This window comes from Homalodisca vitripennis, chromosome 8 (assembly GCF_021130785.1).
Source record: "Homalodisca vitripennis isolate AUS2020 chromosome 8, UT_GWSS_2.1, whole genome shotgun sequence".
NCBI lineage: Eukaryota > Metazoa > Arthropoda > Insecta > Hemiptera > Cicadellidae > Homalodisca > Homalodisca vitripennis.
Genome location: NC_060214.1, coordinates 55,808,180 through 55,824,327, shown reverse-complemented (window position 1 = coordinate 55,824,327; position 16,148 = coordinate 55,808,180). Strand labels below are relative to the sequence as shown.

At 29.7% G+C, this 16,148-nt stretch overlaps 1 protein-coding gene across 1 annotated transcript; it reads right to left on the bottom strand.

The window, feature by feature from the left end:
- Nucleotides 1-10,603: 10,603 nt before the first annotated feature.
- LOC124367617 lies at nt 10,604-13,338 on the bottom strand. The gene is made up of 2 exons (XM_046824579.1): nt 13,150-13,338; nt 10,604-12,466 (listed from the first exon to the last, which is right to left on the bottom strand). The coding sequence occupies exons 1-2, from the start codon at nt 13,195-13,197 to the stop codon at nt 10,622-10,624; spliced, it is 1,893 nt and encodes a 630-aa protein (XP_046680535.1). The 5' UTR covers nt 13,198-13,338; the 3' UTR covers nt 10,604-10,621.
- Nucleotides 13,339-16,148: the final 2,810 nt, after the last annotated feature.

Here is a 16,148-nt window from a genome sequence, read left to right as displayed (position 1 = left end):
TTTATAAACGTTTTATTGTTTGAGTACGGTGTAGGTTAAGGAGGCAGACGTGTGTCCGGAGAGGTAAGCGGTTCGTGGAGAGTAGAGCTACCCAGAAAGTTGTAGCAACATACTTTGTGGAATGCAAATTATTATAGTATTTTCTGAGGCAAGCAAGACACTTTAGGGACTCCCTAGACAGACTGTATTCGGCAATTAACCGAAATATAGAACAAAACGTGAAAAGCATTTGAATGAGTGGGGTATATATTGAAATGGATATATAATTATAAATGACACCTGTATTTTTATATGGTTTTCATTTTGGAAAATAAAGGATACAAATGATTATGTTTATTCCAGCACTAGTTGATAAGAAATTAATGTAACTCTATTAAAACATAATTAAAAATTATTAAAATATGGGGTTATAGTTTAGCTGTATATTCTACGTAGGAATTACAAAACAAATAGAGTGTTTTTAAAACTGAATTAAAATTTACATGATTTAAACAAAACAAGGGCTAAAGGTAACTTGTAAGACCACACGGACATGTTTCAACATGATGAGCTTTGCTCATGAGACTCGTTGCACTGCGGTGAACAAGTTAACATTGTCTATGCGTCAGCTGGTGGTTAATTTATTTACTCTGCTGCAACTCTCTTTAGCCATCAAGAACTCTCATTCTTCTTAGCTTGCGTTTATTATAATTTGTTGTGCTTGCATGTTAATATTTTTATTTAAAACTGATATTTACTGGTAAGTAGGTAAATTAAGAACACCGGATACAAATGTACGAACGTAATATATCAGTAAATTAGAGCTGTAAGATTATTATTGTTTTAGTATTTAACATTATTCATTGAAGTGTCGTTAGATATACCGTATTAACCGTCAGAAAAAAAGTTTACATAACTAGTAAAGGACACTTCTGTTTGTCTTTTAACCGAACACTTGGTTGTATACTTATTATAATAATATGAATATATTAACTTATGAAATTGCTACAATATACGCGTTCATATTATATTATTATATTCATTAGTCCTTTTTCAAAATTGTATTGACTAATGTTTCCATAATTCCATTTCAAAGATATTTTCGCCGCTATAAAGTAGCATTTAGTGCATCTGAAACAGAAATCCGGAAAGCGGAATTTGGGGAGGGGCAGAATCCTTCGGTCTTAGGTGTATGTTCTTGATGACAAATCCATTAGTTTGCGGCAGAAGTTATTGGCTGGCCTTTTATTTTTTACGGATCAAAATTAATTTTTCTTTTATATTTTTGGAGAAATTTATCTACCATCAACAAAATGCTAACGGTAAATATAAACGTGAACTATACTTTGAATTTCTCTAGGGAAAATTAGAAGTAAAAATCCCTCTTCAACACTTGCGACCAACGGATTAAAGGTGAGTTTTCAACAACATCCAATGACTGACCAGGACAGGATCGCTCACTCAGCAGTCATCCACCCAAGGATCAGTCACGCTCGATATTGCTTGACTGCGACATTGGAAGGACGATGATGACTTAGTATTGTTGTTACGTAAAATATTGACAATTTTTAAAATTTAAGTGGTCTGTATATTAATATCCATAAAATGTATATATATATATATATATATATATATATATATATATATATATATATATATATATAAAAAATGTTGCTCTAATTTTGTTTTATAACAGAGCTTGGAACAAAGAATGCTATTTGTAATATGTGTTATAACATTTTTATATAGCCACAGCCAATAGCCAATATGTTAGTGTTTTTATACCGTCTATACATTTTCTATCATAAGAATATCTTAAACAGTGTACACAGAATATTGAGTTCTAATTGATATTTTTAGTTTCATATTACAAGCCTTCTCTTAATAACGTTTAATTATCTGAACGAAGCTTGTTATATTGTACTTTTTGCCTGCTTTTTCAATGTTCTCCAATAATCTTGGCACATAATTTATTCTTATTTACGAATATTTCTCTTTATTTTCGGTTTCTGAAATGTTTTCTATCATTTCTTTTGAACTCACTGATCGACTGTCGGTATCCATTTAGTATAAGGGCTAGTTAAACTTATTTATTAGTCAATCTCTATCTAAGCACAAAGTCTTAATCCTCTTAAATAAACCTTCATTTATTGTATGTTTTATTAAACTTACCCGAGTTCTGTTGAACTGTCAGTGCCATGTCCTTGTAAGTTTTATTATTTTAAAATAAATATTTGTTTATAATTTCGCAAAAACTATCTTTCTAAATATGATCAAGACATAAAAGAATGCGCTTTACAATATGTAAAAGTTTGTAAACATGTATTTGTAGTGACATATAATAATAACAATTTATAGGGTTATAAATGTTAAAAATTTTATTGATTTTGTAGAAATAATCTTTCAGACACTATTTGAAAATGACAAATGCATTCTATACCACAACTTACTTGTCACGATTTTGGTGTTACTAAACTGTCCAGAATCACCAGGTTACTGAGTTGGTCCAATCACCAAAGGTCCATTGTATGGTTGACAACCAACTCAGTCAGTCGGAAACGGGGCCGCTCAAACTTACTCTCGGGTATATAATTATTCCTTAGTTATTTTGTATTAAAATTTTCAAAATCAGAGATACCTACGTCACTAAAGATGAGAAACGAGTACACCTGTTCATTTTACGTCCGATCATTAAACCGTTCCGAATTCCATAATATTTTTTTATTATTATTTTATTAAATTTGAGTTTACATTCAGAGTTAAATTGATATTTTTACGTTTATTTTAAAAAACCCCCTTAAAAACAAATTTGGATGTTTTAGTCGCATCAAAAATATATTTTAATATAATATGTTAATAACAGTTATAAAAATGCAATATAAAATATATTTATTTATTTTTACCATGTTTGTACAACAATAGTTTAGTGATATGTAACTGAAACTCTCTAAGCGTGATTAGGGTCTGGTTGTGAAACACTTTATTCTTCTTTCTGCAGTGTATTATAATACATGGACATTAAAGTAGCAATAATATCTTGTAGAAGAAAAAATACCAGAATCGTATAGAGGAAAACTAGAAGGGAAGTTCAAACCTGAGACAGCAAAATCAGGGATACGAACTCGAAGCGCGGTCAAGTGTGGACTCGGATCGCTTAACGAAGCTTGGAGGCCGTGCTTGACTCAATCCTGACTCACTTCATTATAAATATCCCCTGCGTTTCACTTCATTGTTTTTCTATGTATTATATTTAAGATATTTACTATAAATCTGACTGAATACCATCGTAAAATATTAAAACTAATTTTATAATTAGTTTTTAATATATTTTATGAAAAAAAAAGGATCTCGTTTTCAAACATGCAAACTTTATTAGTATTTAAAAAGAGTTTCTTAACATGTGTACGGAAAATTTTAGGTACCTAAATTAATTTTCATTAATAAATCAAAAGCTCTTACACTCTATATGTGCTGTATGTGGATATGAAATACACTTAAATATGCGGTTCTGTCCTCCTCTTAGAGTTATATATTTTCAGATTTAATCTTACGAGAGCACTTTCGTTTGGTTTAATAATTTTTATTCCTACAAATTACTTATTGCTTAGTTACTTTTTAAAATAAACTACGCCACTTAATCTTTTTTTTTTTATAAATTTTTGGTTACATTCTAATTAAGATTATTTATTAAAGAGATTAGTATATCGCAACTTGATTTTATCACGTTGTAGTGTGGATGACAAACATTTAAATTTGGTTCATTTATAACTGATCATTTTCCTACTAACTTTACGTCTGAATTCACCTGATCAATGGCATTTTCCCTTCTGATATGGATCAATAATGTAGCTAAGCCTCCATTTGCATAAAAATAAAAAAGCAGCTTTCCAAACAATGTTGATACTCAGCAGTAAGCAAACTGTATAGAACTGGTCCCAAACAACTGCTATGTAGAACTCCTCTTTTCATGACTAATATGAGAAAACGTTTCACCTTCCAATCTGGAAACCTGTAACCTATCGTTTAAGTAAGACCTCATCTCTTTTATAACACCATTATTGACCTACAAATGTTGTAAGACATACGTAATTACTAGTTTAACAAAATTCATAGAATCAATGTACAGAAAGTTGCTGGAAAGGAAGTCTTGTATTACAATTCCAAACAAACATTCTCCGGATGTAAGTGGATACGCACATCCGCCCAGACGCCGATGGTGAAGAAACAGGAAATGCTTGTTTAAGCAGCGGAAATGCTTATTTCTAAAAATCATACGACGATGTAAGAGACAGCATGCTGATATCAAAAATTAATACTCACTAATTACGATGGAAAGACTTGGCATAGGCGTGGTCAGGAGAGCTGGCGGGGGCAACAACAAAAATCAGGAACAACGAGGGATATGAAGGAAGTCAGAGAGTCGATTAGGGAAGCCACGTTTTGGGGAGTGCCTGTGTGCGGAGACATCTTTTAGGCGAAATAGTGTCAAGTGCAAATAAAAAGTAAGTTAAGAAAATCTTGAATTAAATTTTAGGAACGTAATATTATATATCAGAATTCATTAATCATTTTAATATGTCTCATTTAAAATTCTAAGATACCTGTACCTAAAGTGATAAAAAGAAAAGTTTATCATTTGTAAAAGTCTAATTAAAAGTTTAATATTTAAATTCATATTTTTCTATTCCATATATTGTGTGGAAATGTTTGCAATTTGGTAAATTCACTCTTTTGTTTTAATCATGTAATTTTATTTAAATGTTTCATATTTTAAAAGAAAGTTTTCCCGCCTTTAATTCATGAATACATAATTATTGAAACACTACAAAATGTACTAATACATGTTATAAAAAAAATCAATTAACCATAAATTGTAATAAATAATTAAATATTAAATATAATTTATGATTGGTATTAAAGTTTTGTGTTCAATATGACTGTTGATGTTATGCATTGTTATTTAAAATTTAATTCAATATAATGAGATGCTACTACAAATAAAGTATGCGTTGGTTCGTTTGAGTGTATTTTATTGCCAATAGAACCTACTATATAAATCCTCTCACAACAGCCCTTGCTCTTAAAATATTTTAATATTTTACAACCTTGATATAAACAAAAAACCTTAGAAAGATCATTTGCTATCATCACAGAGTAATACATAATACACGTATATAGAGCATAATTAAATGAATGTACCTAAGCTTGTCCTTTGCATCCAACGTTTCTTTTAATTAAATCAGTTCAGGTACCATTTTATTTATGTGTACATATATTACTTATTTACACCATTTGACTAGATAGCGAGAAGATTAAAATGAAAAGTGTTGCCGTTGATAACAGTTCAAATGTACAGGGTGATGTGTTGTTTATGGCTCGGTGAGCACGCGGTGACGTCACTAGCGCGAATAAGTCTATCAATGTGATTTATTTGTATACCGAACTCCACTTCGTATTTAAATATCACGTTTCTACTATTTTCCTTGTTGTTGAATACTATGGGAATAAATGTAACGAAGTACAAAATGATAATTATATTAACTACTAAATTGTACTTTACACATTTCATAGTAATGGCTGGGCATATTGGTTAAATAAAATCCGCTATCTTACAATACTATTTTTGTATACATGTACAACAGATAATTATTGCTCACTGTAATGAGGTCAGCGTAAATTATATACACAAGTTCAAATACAGTTACAGTTTGTGTCAACATCTAAAAAATTACACAAACAATGCCATAGCAATTACAAATATATTCCTCCTTGAATATTTTGGAAATTCTATCTTAATTATTAATTAAATATTATTATACATTAAACACAGTGTAATATTTGTATTATACTTTACATAATAAATGGCTGTTATTTACAATAATTTATACAAACTTTGATTTTTTTCTTTACAAAATAGCATTTTAAATCACGTACTGAAATTATGTTTGACCTTAGAATGTCCATTTTTGGTTGTTATTATTTTCAACCTCCACGTGAAGCAGCGTCACTCACAATTGTTTAATGTTTTATTCAGTGATAATCTTACTCTCCTCCCACTGAATCTTCAACGCTTATTTTAACCCCATTCCATTTCACTCTAGGTACTTACGTAGACGACGTTTCGAATTGTTACGAATGAGAATCTTCACATTTTCAGACATTTACTTAGTAAATAGACATGGTCCAACGTCTACGATAAATATATTATGAACGAAAAATGTGTAAAGGTGGGTGTTGCCCAAGGCTTCATTCACGGATCTCTTTTGGTCATTTTATATATCAATGTCATCGAAGGTGTGTTTTAAATGTCCAATGCGTTTGTTTACAGACGACATATCAATTATTTTCGACAGTCAATGTCGCGAGGCCTTGGAGGTTAAAACGTATGTGAAACTAATATGATTGTCCGGTGGTTACAGAAAACGGTTAGACTATAAACACTGGTAGGGCAAATGACTAGATTTCACAAGTACAGGGAAGCCCCATGATAGTCTCGGTGTTTAGGTCAATGAAGTGGGGGTCGCTTCTGAACAAGGTTTTTAAGTTCATGGTTCAGTCTGTTGACAGGAATTAGCATTTTTCCTCACATATTAAAAATGTAGCTCGGATGATGTGTTCTGGACTTTTTATATTGCGTAGGCTTGCACAATTTACAAATAATTATGTTCTTATTTCAGCATATTATGCCCTTATTTTTCCACACGTGACTTACGCTGCGGCATTCTGGGGATTAGAAAGAATTATTTCTATTTAGAAAAAAACAAAAAAATTGTGTGTTTTTTTAATTAAAATACTCATTTTATCGTACAAAAGAAGGCATTGCAAATCATTGCTCTAATTCATGAAAGAGAGTTTGCAAACCTGTTTTTAAGAAGTTTAAGATTCACACTTCCCTTTGAATTTATATATATATTATACATAATCTTTTTCCAAAACCGTATTATTTTACAGTATCTTATCCCACTATCTAACTACAGTCCCAAAATTATGAATTATACCGCACTTATTATGTTGTCATAGTATGTATTATCCAACGTTACAGCTGATTAAGAATAGTCGGATATAGAAAAATAATTTTGTTCTGTACTGAACTATGTCATGTAGCACATAATTAGTAAAAAATAAAATGTTATATTTTAATGGTTATTTTGATTTAATCAAAATGCAGATTTATGTTTCATGGCAATAGAGCATATTTGCCTTTGAATGTACATCTTGAGATGCTCTGGCGACAGCTAGACAGACTGTCTAAAATACTAAAATTCTTAAAATCTTTACACCCCGGCAGAGAAAAAAGAAATTTTATCAGCCTCCTGAGTCATATGCTTCAATAATGCTCAGCCATATTCTATGGTCAAATATAAACCATCAAAAAACTTAATTTTTCCTATGTAAAAATAAATTTCCACAAAAACATAAAAAGTTTACAGATTAAATCTTTCTTGAGGTATCTTTTAAAATTTTCACACTGTAATTCTGTTTCATAAAAGTGTTCAAATAATATAAGTTTCGGTAATCTAGGAAGAATATTTAAATGCAAGAGTGCTCTAAAATAAAACCATGCCACGAATATTTAATATTTTTTTCTCGTTATTATTTGTTCTTCTACCCCTTTGAACAAAAATGTCATATACTGAAAGCTCATATGATTGTACTCAGTTTGTGTATGGAATTTATTCTTTCTCCTATTTTCTCACTACCATTATTTTTACCCATAAGACTATTGTAAAATATTTGCTAACGCTCAACCTAATATTATGGAATGACATGCATCATCATCGAACTCAGTTTTAATATAAAAAAAGTATACTCATTGTAGCCTGAAGGCTATAATTCAGTTCATTTTCAAGATATAGTTTCAAGACACACAGACGTGCAGACTGATAAAAATAAAACCTTCTCTACCTCTCGCATTAGATGCTTCCCTAACGCTCAGATAAGATTGTATGTTGTACATAAATATTTAATAGCTTATAGGGTACATATAATGCCTAATTAAATGTTTAAGTACAAGAATCTGCAAAACAACTCCCGAAATGCCTAATTATGAAGCTCAAAGTAATTTTTTACAATTGTTGTGTTGATAAGTAATTGTTCATAAGGGATGTCATTCGTTATATTATATTTAACTTCGTACTATAGCAACGATATTTAAAGTTTGATAGTGGTCAATTTTCATTTTTTATCATAAAACTGTAAACCACATTACCATTTAAACAAGCACGCGAAATGTATTTTCATTGTGAAAGATAAAAACGAATAAATCACTTTTATCTAGAAAGGGTGTTTGTTTAGTTAGGATCAACCGGCAATCGATAATTTATCATCCACAACCTGCAGTCCCACCCTTTATTCCCACAATACTTGCACGTAGTTATGTTAGGAATTGTTTTTTTTTTTAATTTGAATGTTGAATTTTGCTCTAGTCCACGTTCATTTTATGGCAGCGTTTGGTACCTGACGCTGTGTCAGAGCTTCTTCGTCGCCGACTTTCTTTGGATCTCTTCAGACTAACAAGACTCCAGATACTAAGAGTGAAATCTGAGACAGCGTCAAATACCAGACGTTGCAATCAATGGAACGTGAACTAGAGCAAAATTCCACATTCAAACTTTTGACCTGATTGATATAAAAGTAATCATAGTTATACAAATCAATTAATGAAATTGTTGTCCATTATATAATTTGTTTAGTGTTTACCCTTACGAGACTGAATATATAACTAACATTTACGAGTTTATCCTGGTCACACTACATGGTTACATAAGTTGATACAATTACAATTTTTAAGCATTTCAATATTGTTATGGAAAGCTGTATTCAGTAATAAATGTTTATCTGAAATATCGTCTGAACAAGAGACTTGTAGGCAAAAAGCATTAATTTATTTTCTAAATATCAACCATGGAAATATAATCAAATTTTTTAAACTTTTTTGCCTGTGAAAAAGAAGCCATACTGGTCACTGTTAAATGCACTGATTGTGGATTGTTTAAGCTTGAGCATATTATTATTAAAAAATAACTACATATCACTTTTGATTATCACTTGTGATACATATCACTTTTTTATCTTACTTGTATAAGCGGATATTTATTGCTGGAATTTATTTTTAGAAGGCTTAAATCTGTTTTTAAATATTTTAAAACTGTTTAATCTAGAAAATATCCATTACATATTTTTCATAGTTAAATATTTTAAATTATAACGAAAAATTGGTAGAGGTTCTGCTCATAGAAATTATAATACTACAGAGTTATGTGGTACTGTATGTTAGAGAACAGTATACTGGAAATAAATCTCCAAGTAATAACCAAAACTAAAAAAAGTAAATAAATAATCAACTATAAAAAATTTTCATAGATATAGAATTTATTTTCATTCAATTATTTTTTTTCAATTATTTTCATACATTTTCAAATATAATTTGTTATTAAAATTTAAATTCTTAATACTATGACCTTTAACACGTGTTTAGTCCATATTTTCGATATTATTTAATTTATATATATATATATATATATATATATATATATATATATATATATATATATGTTCCGCTGGCTTACCAGTATTTTGAATACAAGTGATGAATACTGACATAACGAATCGTAAGGCGAATTAATAGAGTTAAAGAAAAGATGGAGCAATGCGTTGAATTTTAATGAATCCTGAGTAATTTCATTATTAAATAAAGAGACTATTGTTATATTAAATTAAAACACCAACAGGTATGTAATAAATTATGGAAGTGGCTTTTTTGTTGCAGTCATTTCTTGTAACAAAAGTTTCCAGAGGAAATAATATTTAGAATCTTTCATAAACATTTCAATTAAAAATTGTGTGCTCGTTTCTTGCAATGTACGATATTCCTCAATTAAATGTTTGAAAGAAGGGCTTTTACTGCAAGGTTAAATTAGGGCTAAGTAATTATATATTCACTAACCATAATTACATATGATGCATGTTTAGTGTATCACAAATTTTTAAACCACATCGAGTATTCCCCAGCAAAAGGATTTCCAATATTCATAGGTGTTTCAATATATTTTTATTTTAGACATGCATAAAATTATCCTCATGTATTAATTAAAACATTTAACGCTGACTAATTTCTTTTTATTACATAGATATATAAGTTTTTACACAGAGAAGTGACTTTTTTATACCAAATACAAATTAAAACATACGTATATGATCAATAAAATTTGTAATAATATACTTTATTTAAGGTTATTATATCCTAATAAATCGATCTTGATTATTTAACTTTTTCTATCAACGAATAATGTAAGTGGAAGTGGTGTTTTACCAAATAAAACATAAGTGACTAAACACATTTTAGAATCAAATACAACAGGATAACAGGATTGTTGACATTTACCATCGTTATATGTTACAAGATGTATAACACAACGTTTAGAGGATTACAATCTATCCTCTTATTCAGGTGGGGATAGTATTAATAACAATTTAAAAAGAGAAAGAAAAAGAGGAGAATCCAATAATCGAAACGCTGTTTCATTCCCTTTGTAAAATATAACGATTGCAAATGTTCGAAATTCTCTTATCCTTTCATACCTTCCATCGTCAATAACAAATAAATAAGCAAAGGACACATACAACATCTTCAATAAATTTATTAAGGAATATTAATTACCTGGTTTAGATTACTAATACCTGATAAACAACTGACTGATAAATGCAGATAGTGATCCACGCCTATTGTAAACAAAATATACTTTTGATATTTTAAGAATGACTTTGTGTTTTTTATTCTTTTTAATTTTTCATCCAATATACTTACTGAAGTGCTATTCACTTTGAACTCCATAACAACACTAAACTTCTCTTTCACCAAAAGAATGTCTAAGTGTCTTTTCGTACCATTTACTGATATCTTGAAAGCGTCTTTACTTTTGGTGTTTCCTTGATACAATATGGAGAATATAATTCTATGAACATCATCTTCATTAATTTTACCAAATCTATTTCCAACACCACTTATCAGCTGCTCTAAAGATTTGTAAAACCAATATAAAGCTCTCTTGAAGTGAGCTCCATTGACTAAAGCAGACGGAGATACTTTATCAATGAAGCTCGCACATTTCTTTAGAAGTGTTTTATCAGTTCTATAGATCCCATCATAATATTCTTTTATTTTCAAGGCCAAGACCAACTTTATTTCTTCGTTGGGTACATTTAGTAAGGCGGTTTCACTGTTCAGATTATTGCATTGACTATAAGACAGAAAACCCTGCTCCATGAGGAAATAAAATATCAAATTAATATTGAAATGTTCTTGTATTTTTAAATTAAAAATTGCGTTCCTCAAATTTATCATATCATCCAGGGTAATAACATCATTCACCTTAACCTCTATAATACCACCTTTTACTAACGTTTCTACATGCTTCCTGATGGTCTTAATTTTAAATAGCCACTTAAGGTTCTTTGTAAATTCCGTGGATATATAAAAGCTGTCTAAGATTTTTTCATTTACATACTTTAACACAGAGTATAAGCTATAAATGGTTTTGTTGATAGGATTGATATAGCCGTTAAAATAATCATGGCCTTTTTCAATCTCTCTCTTTGTTAAATTAAATACATCCTTTCTAAACAACTCATCTACCTCTGTCTTTGTAAGTCCAAAGTATTCAACAAAAGGATGGTCTCCTAGGAATTTATACGCCTGAACATTTTCCATAGGGTACACTCCAGCGGCAACTACGTGAGAGAAGCCTAAAATCACAGCTCTTTCCAAATACCTGTAATCACCGGTTAGCAACTTTGATATGATTCCCATGTTAAACCTGACTACACGGTTTAGTTCCTTAGAATCCTTCACATCCATCATCGCACTCACAGAAGGAAAGTCGTAGTTGTCTATAACAACAAATATTCTTCTTCCAAAGTGTTTATACAGAATTATGGACAGTTTATACAAACTATTAGTCACGTCCTGGCCGTATATGTTGTCATAATTTCCATAACTCCATCTCTTCACCAACCGTTTGTCTTTCAACGTCAGTTGGTCACTTCTGCGTAGATACTTGTGTTGCACAAAAGTCTTGTGTATTATTTCACGGAAACAAAATACTGATTCTTCGGAGGTTCTGAACTTTTGAATACACTTGAAATCCACCCGCATTAGTGGGTACCTTCCAAAATAGTTGTTCATCACTTCTTTGTATTTTGAAATTCTCATCATACCGCCTGAAAAAAGTTTATAGTTTGCTGTGTCGTTTACAGGACTATTCCTTTGTTTTGTTACTATTATGCCTTCTTCATTAAATTCTAATTCGACAAACTTTGCCAGCATGTCAGCAATTGTGGACTTTCCACTTCGATGAGGAGCGGTAATCAAAACTTGTTCAGGTCCTTCAAAGACTGTTTTAATAAAACGTGTTTTATCAACAAAGTCATGTCTGTTGATAATCAAAGAAAAGTCTCCTGTTGTGATCATCGTGCTTTTCCTGAATGCCTGTAAAAATAGACCATATAAATGTAATATCTATGATTATTTTCTTATGAATTAAATTTATATCTGTTATACATTTCAGACTATAATTAGCCGTTAAAAAATATTATTTTTTATGGTTTTGTTAGTGATAGTGATAATTACTAAATGTATCTTTTTTACTTTAAACCATCTAGTTATTTTGTTCCCTAATATTAGAAACCAACTATCTCATACTAAAATTGTATAAATAGTCTATACTAACTTTCTTGATAACTTTTTTTAGATTAAATTTATTTTAATTGTATCCTTATAAAATGGTATATTCCCTAAACGTGCACAGAGTAGAGCAATTTTTTGGTATGAAAATAAACAAATTTAACTAATAAATTAAAATGTTGCGGTATGTCATATTTTAAAAACGTGATATTTATAAATAATGTATCACAACATAAAGCCTGTACCGAGGTCAGTTGCAAGACTAAAGTCTTAGATCACAGTTTACGTTTTCAATATATTTAATTATACTCATGGTAAGATGATTACTTTTTTGGGACAGTTGCTTGTTGCCGAACAAAAAATACTCTACAGTTTTTATTTTTAACTCCACCCATTATAAGAATGATCATTAGTTTACGTATAAATATTTCCACTAAAAGTTAAATTTTTGTGGCTAAATATAAAACTTTTAGATGATGAAAACTCACTGTACTTGATCCAAAAAGAACAAAGATCACCCAAAAACAGCGATACATGATTGTTACTACAAGGTATCATTATAAGCGACAGTGACAGACGGCAGCGGAGCGTGACAGTGGGGCGAGAATCCAGTGATATTGCTGGACTTTCACTGCCATATCGTGTAGCGGACATCGCGATATAGATCATAATGACATTTGATAACATATCAGACGTGCTCATTACAATACGTAGTCATGTCTATAAAATAACACCATCTTCACTTCAAATGTGTTTATGTTCATAATTATGTTATGATAATCAAATCAAGGTGAATCAGATAATATTATTGCCTGAACTCTATCAATACCAGTATTTAACTAAGTACAACCACGTGTGTCACTTTATTATCAGTAATTTTTGTACTTAATTAAGTGCAACATTGATAGTAAATGAAAACAAAAATATAGCGTTGTTTTTTTAGTTCTTCTAAAAATAGTATAATTATTAAATTATTTAATAATAATTTCTGATAATTAAAATTGTATTAGTTTTTTTCAAATCGGATGTGTGATCAGTATTTCATAACCGCTAAGAAAAAACTGTATGACATCGTACAAAAATTAAGAATATTTAGCCGTATTTTCTTTTTTTTTTAACAGCCACCATAATGGGAAACAATGGCGTTATAAGCTGACCAACTAAATCACTTGTGATTACAAGTGAAATGTTCAAATAGATTTATTTGAACATTTCTGTCTCCAGCTCTTGTTAATTTAAAATCAAAATAGAAAAGACTTTATATACTTAAATATCGTGCATAAAAAAACTTGGCGAAGTTTTATAAGATTCTGTAACACGTTTTTCTTTTTTTTAGTGTAAACCGTAGCCATAGTGTAACTAAATGGCATATCCAGCTGTCCAATGAATCTAGCAGATATATCTCTAAAATCAGGTTTATGTATCAAGTATATACATTTTATTAATTTATATAATTTGTAGTATTGAAACTTCAAATTGGGATAGTTTCTGGCTCTATGGGCAATGTTCTGTAAAGATATGCAACGAGATCGGTCATATCAATAGTCTGATTTTGTATATATCATGAATCTTAATATTACAAAATATGAATTTTACTTTTCAGAGTATTTGACATTTATATTAATACATTCTTTCAAAAACATGACATGTGGTCAATTGATTATCTTATAAAATTTGAAGAAGTGTAACACGGTGTAACTAATATACTAACATAATAATTTCTTACCTAGCAGATATTGTTTATAACCAACCACATGTATTAATAAGTGAATAATTGAAATATTATCAACTATTTTAATTTACTTTAGATATAATCATCCTATCAAAATCATTGCGGGTTTTTTTTTAGATAGAAAGTTGATCCACAACCCCGCTATGAGGCTTAGAGTACCCTGCAGTATACACTAGAGCATTTCATCGACACAAAACAGACTTCCGATAAGGTTGCTATTCAAACACCTTTATGAAATTAGAGAGACTAATTTTTCATTGAAATAAGCGTACTTGTGATTTAATATTTTCTAATTAGAAATATAGCTGGTACGGACGTTATATATTAAAATTACTTTTATTGAGTTAAAGTGTTGAGTGGTCAAGTTATTGCGTTTTAGATGGGGTGGTCTCTAGAGGCCGTGAGGTAGCGAATGTTACTGACGCTTTTTGGTGTCGAAGACTTCGATAACGAAATGTGTTTTTTCACATATTTCAGATGAGTGTAATTTTGTATCAAAGATTCTGAGATATTCCTACACAAATTCACGAACTCTATTTTACTATAACTGACTGTAAAACAATGCATTGAAATGTAACAACTTATGAATGTAAAAGGTAATTAAAGGTAATTAGTAAATAATAAAATATATTTGTCCCAATATTAAGATTTATTTTTTACTTAATAAATGTGTGAAAATGAAACATAAACAAAGTCGAGTGACGGGAAGTGTATAATTTAACGCTTTCAAAAAATAAATTACTGTAAATATGTTTTGCTCGTTGATAGAAAGGCAGTGATATAAGATGAGGTATGTGCACTACGAGCTCAACACAGTTTGTTTCCACATTGCAAAAGTAAAACAACGCATACTTATTTTGAGTAATAGTTACAGTTTAAGGAAGCAACAAAAGGTTAATAATTAAAACCATTACAACCTCTAGTATAGTACTGTAACTACATTGTATATTGAGTACACAAATAACAGCTACCCGCGGCTTCGCATGACATTTTCTAACTAGAGCCATCATGTTCGTATTTATTTTTAATGTAAGTGTAATTAACGTGAATTCGGTGATAATCTCTGAAAACTGCATTCCATTTTTGGTCCACAAGTCAGAGACAGAATAATTGTTATTAGTATCGGGAGTATTCCTCGCTATATCTTATGAAAACAGCTTCCAGTTATAATTATATATTTTAGATCTGGGTGAAGGACTAAAGAATGTCATCAGTCATTTTGAAGTTTTAATGCTCCATTCTTGAAGCTCCTGTCTTATTGGAAATGGTATATAAATTAAAAATAAACTCTCCAGTAATATAAAGTTTTTTTCATTTTGGTGAGGCCTTTCGTACTCAATGAGTACATCTTCGGACTCACACAACTGAATAAAAGTAATAATAACAATAGTAACATAAACAATTTTGTATTATGTTTTTATTCAGTATATATATATATATATATTATATATATTATATATATATATAATATATAATATATTTATACGTGCTCTATATTATGTATTGTAGAGGTATAGGGTTAGAAACTAGATTATCTGTGAAATAAATAATGGCAAATAATATTTTTATAAATTTCACTCCATTTAACGAATTTAAAGTCATATCAGACACAAATAAACCTAAATAATTAAAGCTTAAAATATACGGATTTCATCTTATTCTAATAGCAATATTTTAAATATAAAAAATAGTTTTTAAGTAATCTTAGTTATTAAATAGTGTATTAGATTATGTATTAAATTTTTATGGGTTTGA